Here is a 17,289-nt window from a genome sequence, read left to right as displayed (position 1 = left end):
ACTCCCTAACACTTAAATTTTTATTAGAGGCAAACAAATGCCTGTTTTTTTTCTGAAATGCTTTTCTTTCTACTGCCAGTATGTATTTTGTAACCCCTCTACTTCAGCCATAATCCATTACTTTGCTGCTCAAATAGCAAATGTAATGACTTCTTTTAGTGTGTAATTTCCAAATTCAATTCCCTTGGTTTCCCCTGATTTAATTCAGCTACATTCCACTACACCTGTACTCTTTTGGTGATGTTCCTCATGTAATACCTTTTTGGGACACTATCCATTCTGTTCAACTGCTCAACTGCTCTCCCAAGTAATCTGCCATCTTCGGCAAGTATACCATTGGGAAATTATGAAGTTTTATTTGTTTTCCCCCAACTTAATTTTTTTCCCTAAATTCTCATTGATTTCCTTCACTCCTTGCTCAGTGTGTAGATTGAATAACATCAGTGGCATGTTACAATCCTGTCTCACACCCTTGTCAACTACTGCTTCCCTTTCACATCCTTGACTGTGTGTAATTGCCATCTGATTTCTGTAGCAGTTGTAGATAAAGTTTCACACTCTGTATTTTACTCTTGCTATCTTCAAAATTTTGGTGGGTGTACTCCAGCTGAAAGCTTTCTCTACGTCTACAAATCCTATGAACACAATCTTATCTTTCCTTAACCTATCTTTCAAGAGAAGTCACTGCATCAGCATTGGGTCCTGCGGTTCTCCATTTCTTCGCAACCCAAACGTATCTTCCTAAGGTCAGATTCTACCATATTTTCCATTGCCCTCTAAATAAGCCTGCTCTTATTTTGCAATCACGACATACTGAACTGAGATTCTGGTAATATCCACACCTGTAACACCTGCTTTCACTGGAACTGGAATGATTACGTTCTTCCTGAAGCATGAGGATATTTTGAATGTCTCATGTCTTGCACATCAGGTTTACAATGCTGTCAAGCACGGTTCTGCCAACAGTCAAAATACTTGTGACTTACTTTTGTCTACTCATGGGGCCTTCTTTCCACTCACAGCCTTTGGTGCTCTGTGACGTTATTTTCACTGTATCTTCTATCCCTTAGTCTACTTCCCTTTCTATGGTACTGTCCAGTTTGTATCCCTAATATAGCCTCCACATATTCCATCCATCTTTCAGCTTTCCCTTCTTTATTGGCTTGCCATCTGTGCTCTTGATATTCACACAGTTGCTTCTTTCTTCCCCAAAGATGTCTCATATCCCTATAGGTGCTATATGTCTTTTTCACTAGTTCTACATTCTTCTTCAGCCCTGCTTTTGTCCCCTAGCCATTCCTGTTAGCCGTTTAGCATTTCTTCAGATACCTGTATTATCTTTCGTTGGCTTCTTTTGATATATTTTTAATGTTTTATGTTTTTGTCAAATTCAGTATCTTCCTTGTTACTCAAGTATTTCTGCCATGTCCTGCTTTTTAAGAATGTTATCCTCTGCTGCCTGTCCTATTTGATTTCTCAGCCTAGCCACTCATCTTTTATATTCCCCCCTCCCATCTACATTTCAGCCAAATGCTCCCTCAAACTCAAAACCTCCGATTCCATCAATTTATGAAGATCCCATCTCCTTAATAGATACACAACTTTTTTTCCGATTTCCTCCATTTAGTCTCCAGTTTATAACCTCACAGAATGGCCCCGTCCAATCTACCGCATACCCTTAGAATTTTGATGTCAGTTTTAATTAAGTGAGGTGGAGGATAAATATGGACTCCTGCTGTTGATTAAGGATTTAAGGAGACTAAATGTCCAAGGTCACCAGTCTCTTATTAACCCCCCGACCCCCTACCCTCCGCCCCCAGGATGGAATCAGTGTACCTAGTCAATGTGTGAATAGAGTAAATTTGTTCTGAATGACTGTGTAGTGTTATCTGATTCTAGAAGGGTCACCAGCACAGCGTTCACTTAGTGGCATGTGGGGAAACTGCCTACGAACAATGTCTACACTGGTTAGCACACTAGATCTTGTCAATTTGCTGGGGGGGGGGGGGGGGAGGAGGAGGAGATGGGATTGGGGTGGGTATGCCTCCCCTACTGGAAATATATGTGGGGGAGGATCAAGATGCAAGTAGTAAGAAGCTACTGAGAGGCAAGTTGACAAATTGGAAGGTAGACTGAACGAAATAAAGCAGGAACATGAAGCCGTGTTGAACTACAGGCATACAGGAAACAATGTTCCCCAACAAGAAATGTTAAAGTCAGATGGCAAAGTAGAGCCTTATCCCAAGTTCAGATAACAATCTGGTAATATGTCTTTTCAGTCCAGCTGGGTCAGTCATGATTACAGATATACAGAAGCATTTGTGTTTATCATCTGCTCTAAACGGTTTCTTAACGAGCTTAGAAACTGCACAAAGATGCCAAACTGCAAGTTAATTAATGGAATATGAGTTAATTACCTGATGACAACATACTATTTGTTTCACAATTTAATTGTGTATGTTAAATGCAACGTATCTACCTGGGAGTTACAGAATATTGCAAACAGAATTCCCTATAAACTCTTTTTAGGCCCCCTAATTAACAACAAAAACCAACCCGCCAGGTTAGCCGAGAGCACTAATGCGCTGCTTCCTGGACTCTGGTAGGACCGCCAGCCCCAGATCGAATCTGTCAGGCAGATTAATGACGAGGGCTGGTGAGCCAGCCAGACTGCATATCGTTTTTAGGGTTTTCCACATCCCACTAGGCGAATACTGGGCTGGTCACCATGTCCCACCTCAGTTACATGACTCGTAGACATTTGAAACACAGTCACACTATTTCATGATTTGCACTAGATGCAGACAGGTGGGGTACACTGATTCCGTCCTGGGGTGTATGGGGTGGCGCCAGGAAGGGCATCCGGCCACCCCTTCAAATTAACCATGCCAAATCGAACTGTAACCATGCTGTCCCTGCGAAAACTGTGAGACAAAGGCACAAGCAAATGAATTAACTGTAACAACTAGCAAATTATCACTTAAAGAATGTTCTTATATATCCATCAGAATTAGATGAACAGGTAATTATCTTTATTTACGAAATTGAAAAAGTCACAGCATAAAATTGTGTGTGGTTACCCGTTCAAATTCGGGATTGAAGCTTTCTTTCCAGCTATTTCAGTAGTTCCCTCTTAGGATTGTTTAAGGTAAAAATGCTGTGCAGTGAATAGTGTTCGATGTGCTGAAATAACTATCCTCCATTACTCACCGACAGCATTGTGCCTGACGAGCACTGTTGAGACCTTGATGACTGGGCTGAGAGTGGGCATTCGTTCACTGCTGCCACTAGTTATTGTGTTGTAGAATTTGAGGCAGTACTTTTCATCCTGCTTCTGCAGGAGAATTATAACATCATCCAACAGCAGCACATGGAGGTCTATCAGCTTCTGGCGATTACTGATCCTCCAGTTAAGAGGGCCTTCATAAATAAGTTTATGTTTTGTCAGGTCCAAGTTCTGTAAAACAAAAATTTGTTTAAAGTAACAACGACAGTTTTATCAGAAAAAACGTAATCTACAAAAAATTCCCACTATCCCGAATATTTTTGCACTTTGACTTAATAAACATAGCAATTCATGAGGCAGTTACATTGTCTGCTATACTGGTGTGTCTAAGTTCTAAATGCAGACACTGTAAACTCCTGTTTACGCAGGTGCAGTGTCAGCTGTAAGGTGTGTCTTATGAACATCTTACGACACTACATTCCTGATCTCTGATGTTCACTTTAAATTCAAATTGAAAATTGGTATGTATAGTAGGTTTCTTTCCTTAGGCTTCAATAAACCATTCACACTGCTCTCTTTAAGCTGTGTCAGCAGTTTATGTCTTGTGCTTACAGCAGCTGACACATTATCACAGAGCCCCACGTTCAGTTCCCAGCATGAGCAAAAATTTTCTTCACCTGCGACTGGTTGTGTGTGTTATAATCATCTTTCATCATCACGGATGCATAAGTCATCCAAGTGGCATCAAATGTCTCCAACCAAAAAGTGATCAGGTCAAATAAAAATAAATAATAACTAAATAATTAAGAAAATAACTAATTAAACATATTGTTCTTTTATCACTTTATGTGGGATCACGTATTTAGGAACAAATTATTTTATGCTGGAAATTTGCAGCATCTGTCTTATTGCATATTTGTAGAACCTCAAATGTGATTTTTTGCACTGAAGAACTGGACCACAACTGTAATAAATTGTGGGTTGATCAACTTTGATTAAATCTATATGAATACAAGGGGTGTTTCTAAGATCAAAAATGTGTGTTTGCACTAAACTCTTAGCATGACAGACAGCTTGGTTCCTTGGGAATCTACCACTTTGTCAGACCTTGTTTGCTGCAAGTGTCGCAGGCATGGCATCCTCCAAGTACGCCTTAATACCTGAACATAGTACATAGTTTTATATCTAAAAACAAAAATGATGTGACTTACCATACGAACGCGCTGGCAGGTTGATACACACACAAAATTCTAGCTTTCGCAACCAACGGTTGCTTCATCAGGAAAGAGGGAAGGAGAGGGAAAGACAAAAGGATGTGGGTTTTAAGGGAGAGGGTAAGGAATCATTCCAATCCCGGGAGCAGAAAGACTTACCTTAGGGGGGAAAAAAGGACAGGTATACCTTGCGCGTGCGCGCGCACACACACACCCATATCTAACCACACATACACAGACACAAGCAGACATTTGTAAAGGCAAAGAGATTCGGCAGAGACGTCAGTCGAGGCAGAAGTACAGAGGCAAAGATGTTGTTGAAAGACAGGTGAGGTATGAGCGGCGGCAACATGAAATTAGCGGAGGTTGAGGCCTGGCGGATAATGAGAAGAGAGGATATAGTGAAGGGCAAGTTCCCATCTCCGGAGTTCTGACAGGTTGGTGTTAGTGGAAAGTATCCAGATAACCCGGACGGTGTAACACTGTGCCAAGATGTGCTGGCCGTGCACCAAGGCATGTTTAGCCACAGGGTGATCCTCATTAGCAACAAACACTGTTGTGCCTGTGTCCATTCATGCGAATGGACAGTTTGTTGCTGGTCATTCCCACATAGAAAGCTTCACAGTGTAGGCAGGTCAGTTGGTAAATCACGTGGGTGCTTTCACCCTGTGGCTAAACATGCCTTGGTGCACGGCCAGCACATCTTGGTACAGTGTTACACTGTCCCGGGTATCTGGATACTTCCCACTAACACCAACTTGTCAGAACTCCAGAGATGGGAACTTGCCCTTCAGTATATCCTCTCTTCTCATTATCCGCCAGGCCTAAACCTCCGCTAATTTCATGTTGCCGCCGCTCATACCTCACCTGTCTTTCAACAACATCTTTGCCTCTGTACTTCTGCCTCGACTGACGTCTCTGCCGAATCTCTTTGCCTTTACAAATGTCTGCTTGTGTCTGTCTGTGTGTGTGTGTGTGTGTGTGTGTGTGTGTGTGTGTGTGAGAGAGAGAGAGAGAGAGAGAGAGAGAGAGAGAGAGAGAGAGAGAGAGAGAGAGTGATTGTGAGTGAGTGTGTGCGAGTGTATACCCATCCTTTTTTCCCCCTAAGGTAAGTCTTTCCGCTCCCAGGATTGGAATGACTCCTTACCCTCTCCCTTAAAACTCACATTCTTTCGTCTTTCCCTCTCCTTCCCTCTTTCCTGATGAAGCAACCATTGGTTGCAAAAGCTAGAATTTTGTGCGTATGATTGTGTTTGTTTGTGTGTCTATCGACCTGCCAGCACTTTCGTATGGTAAGTCACATCATATTTGTTTTTAGATATATTTTTCCCGCGTGGAATGTTTCCCTCTATTATATTCATATCATTAATTTTAACATAGTTTTATTTTGAAGACAACTTTTTTTCCTTGTCAGGATTTATGGAATCAACCACAAGAGAATATACTTAATGGCACAGTACATAAAGTGGAGAGTAGCTCTTTTAAAACTGATGAAAAGCAGCATTATGGCCGAGCTAGGAATTTCAAAGTGAAGGTCACACACAACAGTATTATTGCAGGACATCTACCTCCAGTTAGAACCTGCAGTGTGACAAAGTTGAGTGATGAGTTTCACAATGAACTACGTATTCTAGACCCATATAAAAATTTTCTCCAACATAAATATCTGCAACTTCACAATCTTGCAGCTATAATTATGTCAACATGTATATCTACATATTTGTGTGAGCAACTTTTTTTCCACAGTAAAGAGCACAAAACCTACCCACAGAAGCTCACTGACTGACTTCAATTTAAAAGCTTATCTTCGAATTAGCAGTGCCCATAAAATTATACCAGATATTGATACTTTAATGAAAAGCAAAGCAAGAAGAACACATTTACATACAGTGTTTTTGTGTTTTGTGTGTGAATAAAATAATCACAAAATACAAATTGATGTCAATTTAAATATCGTCCGAAAACGACATTCACCATAAGGCAACATCAGTCGTAGCAAGTATCATGTTTCGTACTTAGTTGGCAGCGTTCTTTGCCTCACAAGTTAAAAGTAGTGTGAATTTCATTTCATTGTCATTTCTCACCAGTGCAGCACAGTTTTGGGAAATTAATTTGCCATGAAAGGCATTAATTAGCCACTGTTAAGTGATATACCTTCACAGAACTATTAGTGGCCATAGAATAGCCTCTCTGAGAACAGTTTGTCAATGTGCTTTGTTGCAATTCATTCTCCACTTGCGTAATCCTCCCCTTTCACTACTCAGTATGGGCTGGCTGGTTTCTCACTGTTGAGGGGTGTGTGTGTGTGTGTGTGTGTGTGTGTGTGTGTGTGAGCCAGCTTGCATGAGCAGATCGGTGAACAGCCCCGATCTAGGGAATCTTCAGGGTATGGTCTTATCCTTGTTAGATGTATGTTTCACAACATTTTTTGACTTGCGTTCAGCACCGCTAGTTCTCTATAGTTTGAATGGTTTGTTAGATTACAATTTTATTTTTAAATTATTACCTGGGCTTTATCATGATTTTTCAGTTTATCTTTTATCTCTGCTTTGTAAGTTTTATCTCAATGTATTGATTGAGGTTGTTAGGGTCTTTATTATACTGAAACTTGGGAATAATATTTTGGCAATTTCTTTCTTGAGAGTGTTAATTTAGTTTTGAGTGGAAAGTGATCCAAACTCCAATCTGCTCCCCTTTGACACCTGATAGCATGTTTCTCTTAATGCTTATTGTTTTTATTGTTAAATTACTGATCTGATTTTTAGTAAAGCTGCCTCCTGAAGCCCTTGTCTATGTGAAAAATGTGAGTTTCAACCAGCATGTTATAGGGTATAATTATCACTGCTATGTTAATGTAGACTACCTGATCCAATTATGGCCATTAAAACATGAAAATGCCAAAGTTATTTGAAATTAACTGATTCAGAAATTTACACATCCATTTTGGAAAGCAATTAACAACAGCAGTATTCTTTAGGCTAGGCCTTGGCACTACAGTCAGTTCATTTGTGATTAGTATATAATACTTATCTCACAGAATCATCTTTGTGTTTACAAAATTGTTCCTTGTGACTGTTCCTGCCAATGCTTTCCCACTGTTACACATTTGTAAATGTCTGTTAGCAGTGTAGAGCCTCTACAACTTTTGTCTATTTCCTTGAGTAGCAGCATTTCTTGTTCAACAGCCGTCTAACTATTTTTTACCTATTAGTCACCTCTGCAAATCACAGAACAGCACTTCATATGGAGTATCTATCAACATTCATCCTTGCCGACAATCATTGCTTGAGACTTATCTTAGTGTTCCGAAATGCATAATTCGCAATGGCTTCACACTACTTCATTTCCAAGACAATACTTGTGTCTTCAATAAAAATTTTCCCTCAACAGCAAAACTGTTTTTACCTGTTCAGATCTGGACATCACAAGAAAACGTTTTCACAAAAGTTGTGTTTTAATTCCGTGCCTGAGAGGAACTGGATACCATAAGGTTTGTAATGACTGCTGTTCTTCCACTAATAGACAAATTGCTGGAACATGCATCAGCTAGTTGCATTGAATGCTGTCGTCACTTGCAATTACATTAAATGTGTTGACAGACCAAACCTCACAGCTTTCATACCGGCACACACTATGCTAAACTTATACCAAGGTAAGATATGTCAAATTCACTGCCTTTTTTTAAAATAGAATTCTGCTCATTTGTGTTTACAATCGTCTTATTTGAAAAAGGTTGTAGTATGAACACCTTGTGGAACCTTCTGCTCATCCCTTATTGTCTCAATTTCTGCTATGTCAATTTTCAAAATACAAGAGCAATCCCAAAAAGTGTCTCCTTTTTTTGGAGGCACAGAGAAATTGGTAACGCAGTTGTTGGCCACAATGTTGAAAGGATCACTGTCTCCACTCCCAAATAAGCAGACGTGCACTTTGTTCAGAAGCTCACTCTAGGGTTGGCAGCTATTCAAAATGCAGCTCCCATTGAATACTGATGCCATGTCTGGTGTTCACACAGTTATTCGAATTTTGAATGCAAAAGGTGTTAAAACAGCAGAAATTCATCACCAAATGACTGAACTGTATGGACAGTCGTGCATGGGTACGAAAAACATTCACGCGTGGTGTACAATGTCTACAGCTGGTCGCAGTGGAATTCACAACACTGAAACTTGTAGTAGGGTGTAAATTTCTGATGAAACAGTCGCAAAGGTCAGAGAAACTATGCATGATTATCAGAGGATCACTCTGGATGGTTGTCTTACATTTTGGCTTCTGTGGTTTCCTGAACCACCATCCACAGGATTTTAACAGAAAACTTGTAATATCAGGAAAACTGTGCAAGGTGGAAAGTGCGTGTACTAACAGAAGGCCACAAACAGCATCAAGTTAATTCCTCCTGTGCCTTTATTAGCTGTTGTGCAGACAGGAAGGATGACTTCTTTAACTTCATCGTCACGAGTAACAAAGCCAGGGCATTCCACTTCACACCTTAAAGGGGGAGGAGTGGCTGGCTCTCTTTCTCTGTTACAACCATGAAAATTCAATGAACACAGTGTGCTGGTAAAGTCATGGCAACTGTGTTTTGTGACTGGAAGGGGGTACACTATTTGTTGATTTCCTGCCTTCTGGAACAACAATAAATGCCGAATGGTGCTGTGAAACACTGGACAAACTCTGAAGGGCAATTTAGAAGCAGAGAAGAACAATACTGAGCAAGGGCTTAAAGTTTCTCCACGAAAATGCCTGTTCACACATCGCCTATCAAACTGTCAATCTCACACAAAAACTTTGGTTGGAACATCACCACCCACCCAACACGCACTCTGCACTTTGTGTCAAGTAGCTACCACCCCGTCCCGAAGTTGAAAGAACATTTGTCAGGACAGTGGTTCTGCTAGGTGAAAGCTAAGTTTCAATGCTTCCTGAAGGACATGGCAGTGAACTCTGAGTATGACATGGGCATTGTATGGCTACTGCAGCATCTACCAAAAATGCATTAACCGAAATGACGTTTGTGAATAAAAGCAATGATTTTTTTCAATCTCTAAGATGATGCAAATATTATATAAAACAAACAGTTGTTTGTATATTTACAAATATGGAAGACCTTACTTTGCGAATGCCCTCAAATTATCCACTTTATATGTAGAAACAACAATTTTCCATCAGCTTCATCCTTTGTTCTCCTAACGTCACCTTTCAAGTTTTAATAGGAAGCTAGCAATTACAGAATGTACTTGATATATCAATGCTTGTTATTTCTGATTAACTGAAACTTGTGTATTCTACAAGTAATGTGAGAGATTGATCATTAACTATCTACACTAATTGCCACAATTAAAGACAATTTGAGTCATATAATTTAGGAGGAACCGGTTTGAACAAAGCATTTTACATAAGCTTGCAGTGGGCAGGACCCAATTTACAATCAGATGCAAGAATACAAAGACTTAATACATTAACTCAAACACAATTTAGCTGTGCAATTGATGGATGGATGAATGAATGTCAATCTTTAAGCAATAGACATATATACATATAACACATTAAAAAGTTACTGTGAAACAACCATGACTGGTAACAGTATTAAATATACTAGTCTGAGGTGGCATAGTGGCTTACCTTGAACTCTCCAGCCATTGGGTGATCGACTTTCTCAAAACCTGATTTGTCTAACCTTTTCTGTATATCTAATAACCTCTGGTTATCCTCAGCCTCACGCACAGCGTGGTTTACATGGTTCAGAATTTCTTTACTTCTTTCAACTGCACGCTGGACTCCTGAAACTTCATCAGAACTTTCTGATGTGTACTTTGCCAGACTCTCAAAAAGCAGAGGATACTTTGTGAGCCTGAAAAAAATTAAAATCAATTTTTAGATATGAAAATATAACTCTCCCCTCTTCAAATTCACTGGAAGGGGATGAAGGGGTCGGAGGTGGTGGTGGTGGTGGTGGTGGTGGTGGTGGTGGTGGTGGTGGTGGTGGTGAGGTGTACAGTGAAAAAAGAAAGTATTTGTTTTTCTATTCATTACCACCACTTCCTGGATGCACAGGAATGGGAAAAGAAATCACAAAGAAGGCATCTCAGAACTTCGTTAAAATAAGTTAAGAAAACCATAAGCAAACAAAATAATAATGGTTTTTTGAGGATTTCAACCATGATACTCTGAAATCCAAGTACAGTGTCCTTACAATCACAACCAGGAAATACCCGCCAGATCGTGATCTGAAGATAAAGTGTGCTGTATCATACTCTGAATCTGCACCACATTAAATATTCGCTTAGAGTGGCAAAACTTCTGCGATACCAAACTAAGAGCATTATTTCTTTTTTCCTTTTCTGCTTCAAAAATGAAGGGACAGATGGCCACAAATCAGTGAATATTATCTTGAAACTACTTATGTGTAACAGTATATTTACACATCAGCTTGTTTTTTGACTGGTCCTGGCAGCAATAATATTCAGTTGTGTAAGTTTGTTACTGTTACTGTTTCAAATTATTTTAATTTATTTGGCCAAGAATAAGAGTTCCAAATTATCTCACAGATGTCACATGTAGTACAAAGCTCTGCTGGAAAGCTGAGAAAGGTACTTCTCCTTAACAATCTCTCACTCAATATTACGAAACATACTTAACAATACAATTATGTATTCGTTGTTTTATAAAATTGTTCTCTGCAAACAGATTGCACATGAACTTAACTAAAACAATGCATTCAATTCTGATCTCTACAAAGCCTGAGCACACTGTTATAGAGAATACGCTACTGATGACCAACAAATAAAAATGAATATTCTAAATTCTTAAGTACTGATGTTGAGGAGAAATTGAAATGAAAGCCCGAGTTACAAATCATATGCAACTTTTTAATTACAGGTAATGTCAGAATTTTTAGATGAGAATGTCAAAATGTTCACTGAATTTTCCTACTTTCTACCAGCAACATATTCTGGAGTAATGAGGCACTGAGGAATAAAATGTTTGTGGTGACTGTCATCTGCAATCACCAAGCACAGGGAGCCACCATCTGTTAGTCAAGCCACGAACTTACAGTACAGGCTGATGAACCGTTCTGCTGCCTTGCTTTGCCAAGCCATGAGCTTAGTGTGTTGGTCTCAGCACAGCACAGCTAGTATGCAGATGGGACTGGTAACATAAAAGCAGAAATATAGGACCCTAATGACAGAGTTTGCCAGTGTGCTGATGCTTTCCCTCTGCTGCATCTTTTCAGGATACATATTTAAACCCACCCTCCCCCCTGCCCCCCCAAATACAAGAACGTGATGCTTAGTTTGTTATGTATACTCTCATGGTGCTGCGATTTTGGTGGACGCTTGACCTACAGGTTTGGTGGTGTAAACAATGGTCCCTTGTGTGATTGGCCTTGTTTGATAGGGACAGTGTGACTGTTTCTGTTGTACCAAAATCACTATCAACAAATGTTTACTTAGTGAGCAATGGTGTCTCATGTGCCATAAAATGCTTGTTCTATTTCCTATGAAAATTATCCCGAAGTGTTTGTTGCACAGAAGAAAGTAATGAGATCTATGTGTGTTGTCAGCTGTAGAATCTCTTGTACACAGCTCTTAATGTAGTTCAGCATAAAAACAACAGTCTCCCAACACATTTACTCTCTTGTTAAGTTGTTGTACAGAATTAATCAGTTCGTAAACAACAGCAACATTCGTAATTAAAAAAGTGGAAAATTGACTTGTTCTGTGTTATAGAGGAGATCACAGTTATGAACCACTGATAAGCAAATAACTAAACTTAACTTTTACATGATTTAGTGCCATAGGCATACTATAACTTGCCACTCTATACGTGGGACTCTGCAAGTGGAGCAACTGGTTGAACCTTTACATTCCCCCGCATGCAGTCCCCACATAAAAACCAAAGTTACAGTGCACTTATAACATGTCCTCCGCCTTCTGTGATATTTATGTCATCTATGGTTTCTTGTCCTGCATAGTAGCTAGTAGTAACAAGAATGTGAGGTGTAGCACACCTAGCTCAAATTTCAGAAAATAAATTCACAAATGAATATTTTTATGGTGGATCATACTTCATACGAAAATTCAAGTAAACATTCAAACAATGATGACGACAGACAACAATGAGAGGAACTATGAACAATTACGTAGTAAGGTCTAGATATCCACATATCCAGCAGTCATTATGCTCAACAAGAAAGTGGGACCAAAATGAGAGGAAACGGGAGTCACGGTTGCGGGACTGAAGCGATGTCCAAATTTTCATCCCCCCCCCCCTTCTCTCTCTCTCTCTCTCTCTCTCTCTCTCTCTCTCTCTCTCTCTCTCTCTCTCTCTCTGTGTGTGTGTGTGTGTGTGTGTGTGTGTGTGTGTGTGTGTGTGTGTGTGTGTGTGTGTGTGTGGGCGGGGGTCAGATGAGCACAATTGCTGATGTATTGTGCGCACATCACTAATATGGCCGTATGTCAAAATAGCATAAATTTGACACACCTCTTCGATATGGATATCTACTAACTGAGATCTTCATTTTTGAGAATTGGCAACAAGCTCAGCTAAACAAAATTAGACAATGTGTCAATTTTTTCTGTCTTATAATTTACAGTTATGTTCCAGGCAATAATCAGAATCAATTAATCAGTTCTGTTTTATAGGGGAAGACGAAGATAACCACTCATTTGAAGTTGTTTTATATCTGATGGAAAACCACTTTAGAGAAGGATTCATATGCTCAATTTTTAGGTTTGTGTACCTAAGGCTGTAAAATCTTAACCCTTATAGGATCGCTTTATGGGCCATCTGTCTCCCTTGTTCTCAGGAATGGTTAGATGCATCAAGCTTAAATTTATGCCACATATGAAAGTCCATGGTCTCTTTGCAGTGTAAAAAAATTTAAAGTTTCTAAGTCAGTGTTTCCCCAACTTGGGGGCAATTACCCGCCAACAGGTAAAATAAAGTTTTCTGAGGGGTAAAAACTGAATGAGTTGCGAAACTAGATTATTTTCAAGAGATCATTATTCTTAGAACTGTTTTGTAAGGCTCTAATATTGTTTATATAAGTCATCAATAATTACTTTTTCTCAATTAGTAGGATTAATGCAGTAGAGGTTGCAGGTTCCTCACATAGTCCAGGCACTACACATGTTTCGTGCTTTGTCCCGTACATTGCTGATGATAAAAATGACACAGACATGTAACAGATGCTCAATATCTGAAGAAAATTTCTTGAAGTTGTAGATGGTACCTACAGTAGCCCAGAAATTGGTTCATTAGTTATGTCGAAATAGATGAACGAATTAATTGACACCACAACACAGCAGTAACTACAGAAGGGCTACTATATACTGTACACACTATTATTATTATTTCTTTACTTTCTCAGACGTTAAGTCTGGTTGAGAATGGAAAGTGACGCGGACCTTGATCAAGCGTCACTTCCTATTAACTGTACGGTATGTGTTATATTGCATTTAGGAACTTTCGGGTAATTGAACATGTATCAATAATTACGGATTTCTGTAGTTGTATATATGTGTTTGGATGTAGCTGTATTGCATTGATGTACTGATGGATATTGTGTGGTATGACTCCTGTAGTTGATAGTATAATTGGTATGATGTCAACTTTATCCTGATGCCACATGTCTTTGACTTCCTCAGCCAGTTGGATGTATTTTTCAATTTTTTCTCCTGTTTTCTTTTGTATATTTGTTGTATTGGGTATGGATATTTCGATTAGTTGTGTTAATTTCTTCTTCTTATTGGTGAGTATGATGTCAGGTTTGTTATGTGGCGTTGTTTTATCTGTTATAATGGTTCTGTTCCAGTATAATTTGTATTCATCATTCTTCAGTACATTTTGTGGTGCATACTTGTATGTAGGAACTTGTTGTTTTAAAAGTTTATGTTGTAAGGCAAGCTGTTGATGTATTATTTTTGCGACATTGTCATGTCTTCTGGGGTATTCTGTATTTGCTAGTATTGTACATCCGCTTGTGATGTGATCTACTGTTTCTATTTGTTGTTTACAAAGTCTGCATTTATCTGTTGTGGTATTGGGATCTTTAATAATATGCTTGCTGTAATACCTGGTGTTTATTGTTTGATCCTGTATTGCAATCATGAATCCTTCTGTCTCACTGTATATATTGCCTTTTCTTAGCCATGTGTTGGATGCGTCTTGATCGATGTGTGGCTGTGTTAGATGATACGGGTGCTTGCCATGTAGTGTTTTCTTTTTCCAATTTACTTTCTTCGTATTTGTTGATGTTATGTGATCTAAAGGGTTGTAGAAGTGGTTATGAAGTTGCAGTGGTGTAGCCGATGTATTTATATGAGTGATTGCCTTGTGTATTTTGCTAGTTTCTGCTCGTTCTAGAAAGAATTTTCTTAAATTGTCTACCTGTCCATAGTGTAGGTTTTTTATGTCGATAAATCCCCTTCCTCCTTCCTTTCTGCTTAATGTGAATCTTTCTGTTGCTGAATGTATGTGATGTATTCTATATTTGTGGCATTGTGATCGTGTAAGTGTATTGAGTGCTTCTAGGTCTGTGTTACTCCATTTCACTACTCCAAATGAGTAGGTCAATATTGGTATGGCATAAGTATTTATAGCTTTTGTCTTGTTTCTTGCTGTCAATTCTGTTTTCAGTATTTTTGTTAGTCTTTGTCTATATTTTTCTTTTAGTTCTTCTTTAATCTTTGTATTATCTATTCCTATTTTTTGTCTGTATCCTAGATATTTATAGACATCTGTTTTTTCCATCGCTTCTATGCAGTCGCTGTGGTTAACCAATATGTAATCTTCTTGTTTAGTGTGTTTTCCCTTGACTATGCTATTTTTCTTACATTTGTCTGTTCCAAACGCCATACTTATATCATTGCTGAATACTTCTGTTATCTTTAGTAATTGGTTGAGTTGTTGATTTGTTGCTGCCAGTAGTTTTAGATCATCCATGTATAGCAAATGTGTGATTTTGTGTGGGTATGTTCCAGTAATATTGTATCCATAATTTGTATTATTTAGCATGTTGGATAGTGGGTTCAGAGCAAGGCAGAACCAGAAAGGACTTAATGAGTCTCCTTGGTATATTCCACGCTTAATCTGTATTGGCTGTGATGTGATATTATCTGAATTTGTTTGGATATTAAGTGTGGTTTTCCAGTTTTTCATTACTATGTTTAGGAACTGTATCAATTTAGGATCTACTTTGTATATTTCCAATATTTGTAGTAACCATGAGTGGGGTACACTATCAAAAGCTTTTTGGTAATCAATGTATGCGTAGTGTAGAGACCTTTGTTTAGTTTTAGCTTGATATGTCACCTCTGCATCTATTATCAGTTGCTCTTTACATCCTCGTGCTCCTTTGTAGCAGCCTTTTTGTTCTTCATTTATAATTTTGTTCTGTGTTGTATGTGTCATTAATTTCTGTGTAATGACTGAAGTTAATATTTTGTAGATTGTTGGTAGGCATGTTATGGGGCGATATTTAGCTGGGTTTGCTGTGTCTGCTTGATCTTTAGGTTTCAGATAAGTTATTCCATGTGTAAGTGTATCAGGGAATATGTATGGGTCTGCAATGTAACTGTTAAATAATTTAGTTAGATGTGAATGTGTTGAGGTGAACTTCTTTAGCCAGAAATTTGCTATTTTATCATTTCCAGGGGCTTTCCAATTGTGCGTAGAATTAATTGCTCGGGTGACTTCATGTTGCAAAATTATCACTTCAGGCATTTGTGGTATCATCTTGTATGTATCTGTTTCTGCTTGTATCCACCGTGCATGCCTGTTATGTTGTACCGGGTTTGACCATATGCTGCTCCAGAAGTGTTCCATGTCTCTTATGTTTGGTGGATTGTCTATTTTTATGTGTGTGTTATCTATTGTTTGGTAAAATTTCTTTTGGTTTGTGTTGAATGTTTGGTTTTGTTTCCTTCTATTTTCACTTTTTTTGTATCTTCTAAGTCGTTTCGCCAAAGCTTGTAATTTTTGCTTCTTTTCATCTAATTGCTCTATTGCTTCTTGTTGTGAGATTTTACCTAACCTTTTTCGTTTTTTGTCTGATATTTCATTTCTTATAAATTGTGTTAACTGTCCGATGTCTTTTCTCAGTTTTTCTATTCTAATCTGTAGCCTGTGTTGCCATGCTGGTTTTGTGGGTTTCTTCTGTGTGTTGGTTGGTTCTGATATCTGCCTAGTGTGTATATTTAGTGTAGTGAGTGCTCCTACATAAACCAGTAGTTGTAACTCTTCCATAGTTGTGTATTCATTTATTTTGTTATGTATGATTGTGTTGATAGTTTTTATTGTTGTTTCGACTTGTGGGCTATTTGGTGGTCTATGCAAGAATGGTCTAATGTCTGTATTTGTGTCTTTGTATTCTATATATGTCAACTGAAATTTTTCTTCTATATCTAACATGTGTGTCACTTCGTGTTCTATTTGTGCTTGTGCTGGTGGCTGTCTTAAAATTTCATTTTCCTCTGATTGTTTAATTGATGCGTGTTGTTCTTTGTTTGTTTGCTCTGGGATGTTTGAGTCTATTACTGTATTTTCTTCTTCTTGTGACTGTACATTATTTTGTTCCAGTGTTTGTTGTACTTGTTGTTTGATGTTTTCTAATTCTGACTGGGGTATCCTGTTATTTTTTATTATTACACGAATCTGATCAGCTAGACGTTGTTCTGTTAAAAATTTTAATTCTGGGTATCTGGTAATAAATGTTGTGTATACTTGTGATCTGTATCCAGTTGTGTTGGTTCCTAGGTTTGTTGCTTGGTAATAACAGAACATGAGGTGTCGATTAACTTCATCTGACCATCTCATCCTCTGTCTTTGTTTTCCTTCTAGGGTGGT

The 17,289-nt window shown here is 38.6% G+C and overlaps 1 protein-coding gene across 6 annotated transcripts in view; it reads right to left on the bottom strand.

Moving 5' to 3' along the window:
- LOC126236933 (rho guanine nucleotide exchange factor 11-like) overlaps window positions 1-17,289 on the bottom strand; it is a 550,831-nt gene that overhangs the window by 197,583 nt on the left and 335,959 nt on the right. For all 6 annotated transcript variants that reach the window (XM_049946613.1, XM_049946616.1, XM_049946615.1 and 3 more), the window contains exons 9-10: window positions 10,063-10,291; window positions 3,211-3,457 (exon numbers count right to left, since the gene is read on the bottom strand). In XM_049946613.1, the coding sequence (XP_049802570.1) occupies window positions 3,211-3,457; window positions 10,063-10,291 (476 nt within the window). The remainder of the gene's footprint in view (window positions 1-3,210; window positions 3,458-10,062; window positions 10,292-17,289) is intronic.

Source organism: Schistocerca nitens, chromosome 2 (genome assembly GCF_023898315.1).
Source record: "Schistocerca nitens isolate TAMUIC-IGC-003100 chromosome 2, iqSchNite1.1, whole genome shotgun sequence".
Lineage (NCBI taxonomy): Eukaryota > Metazoa > Arthropoda > Insecta > Orthoptera > Acrididae > Schistocerca > Schistocerca nitens.
Note: the sequence above shows the minus strand (reverse complement) of the source record. Positions and strands in the feature narration are given on the sequence as shown.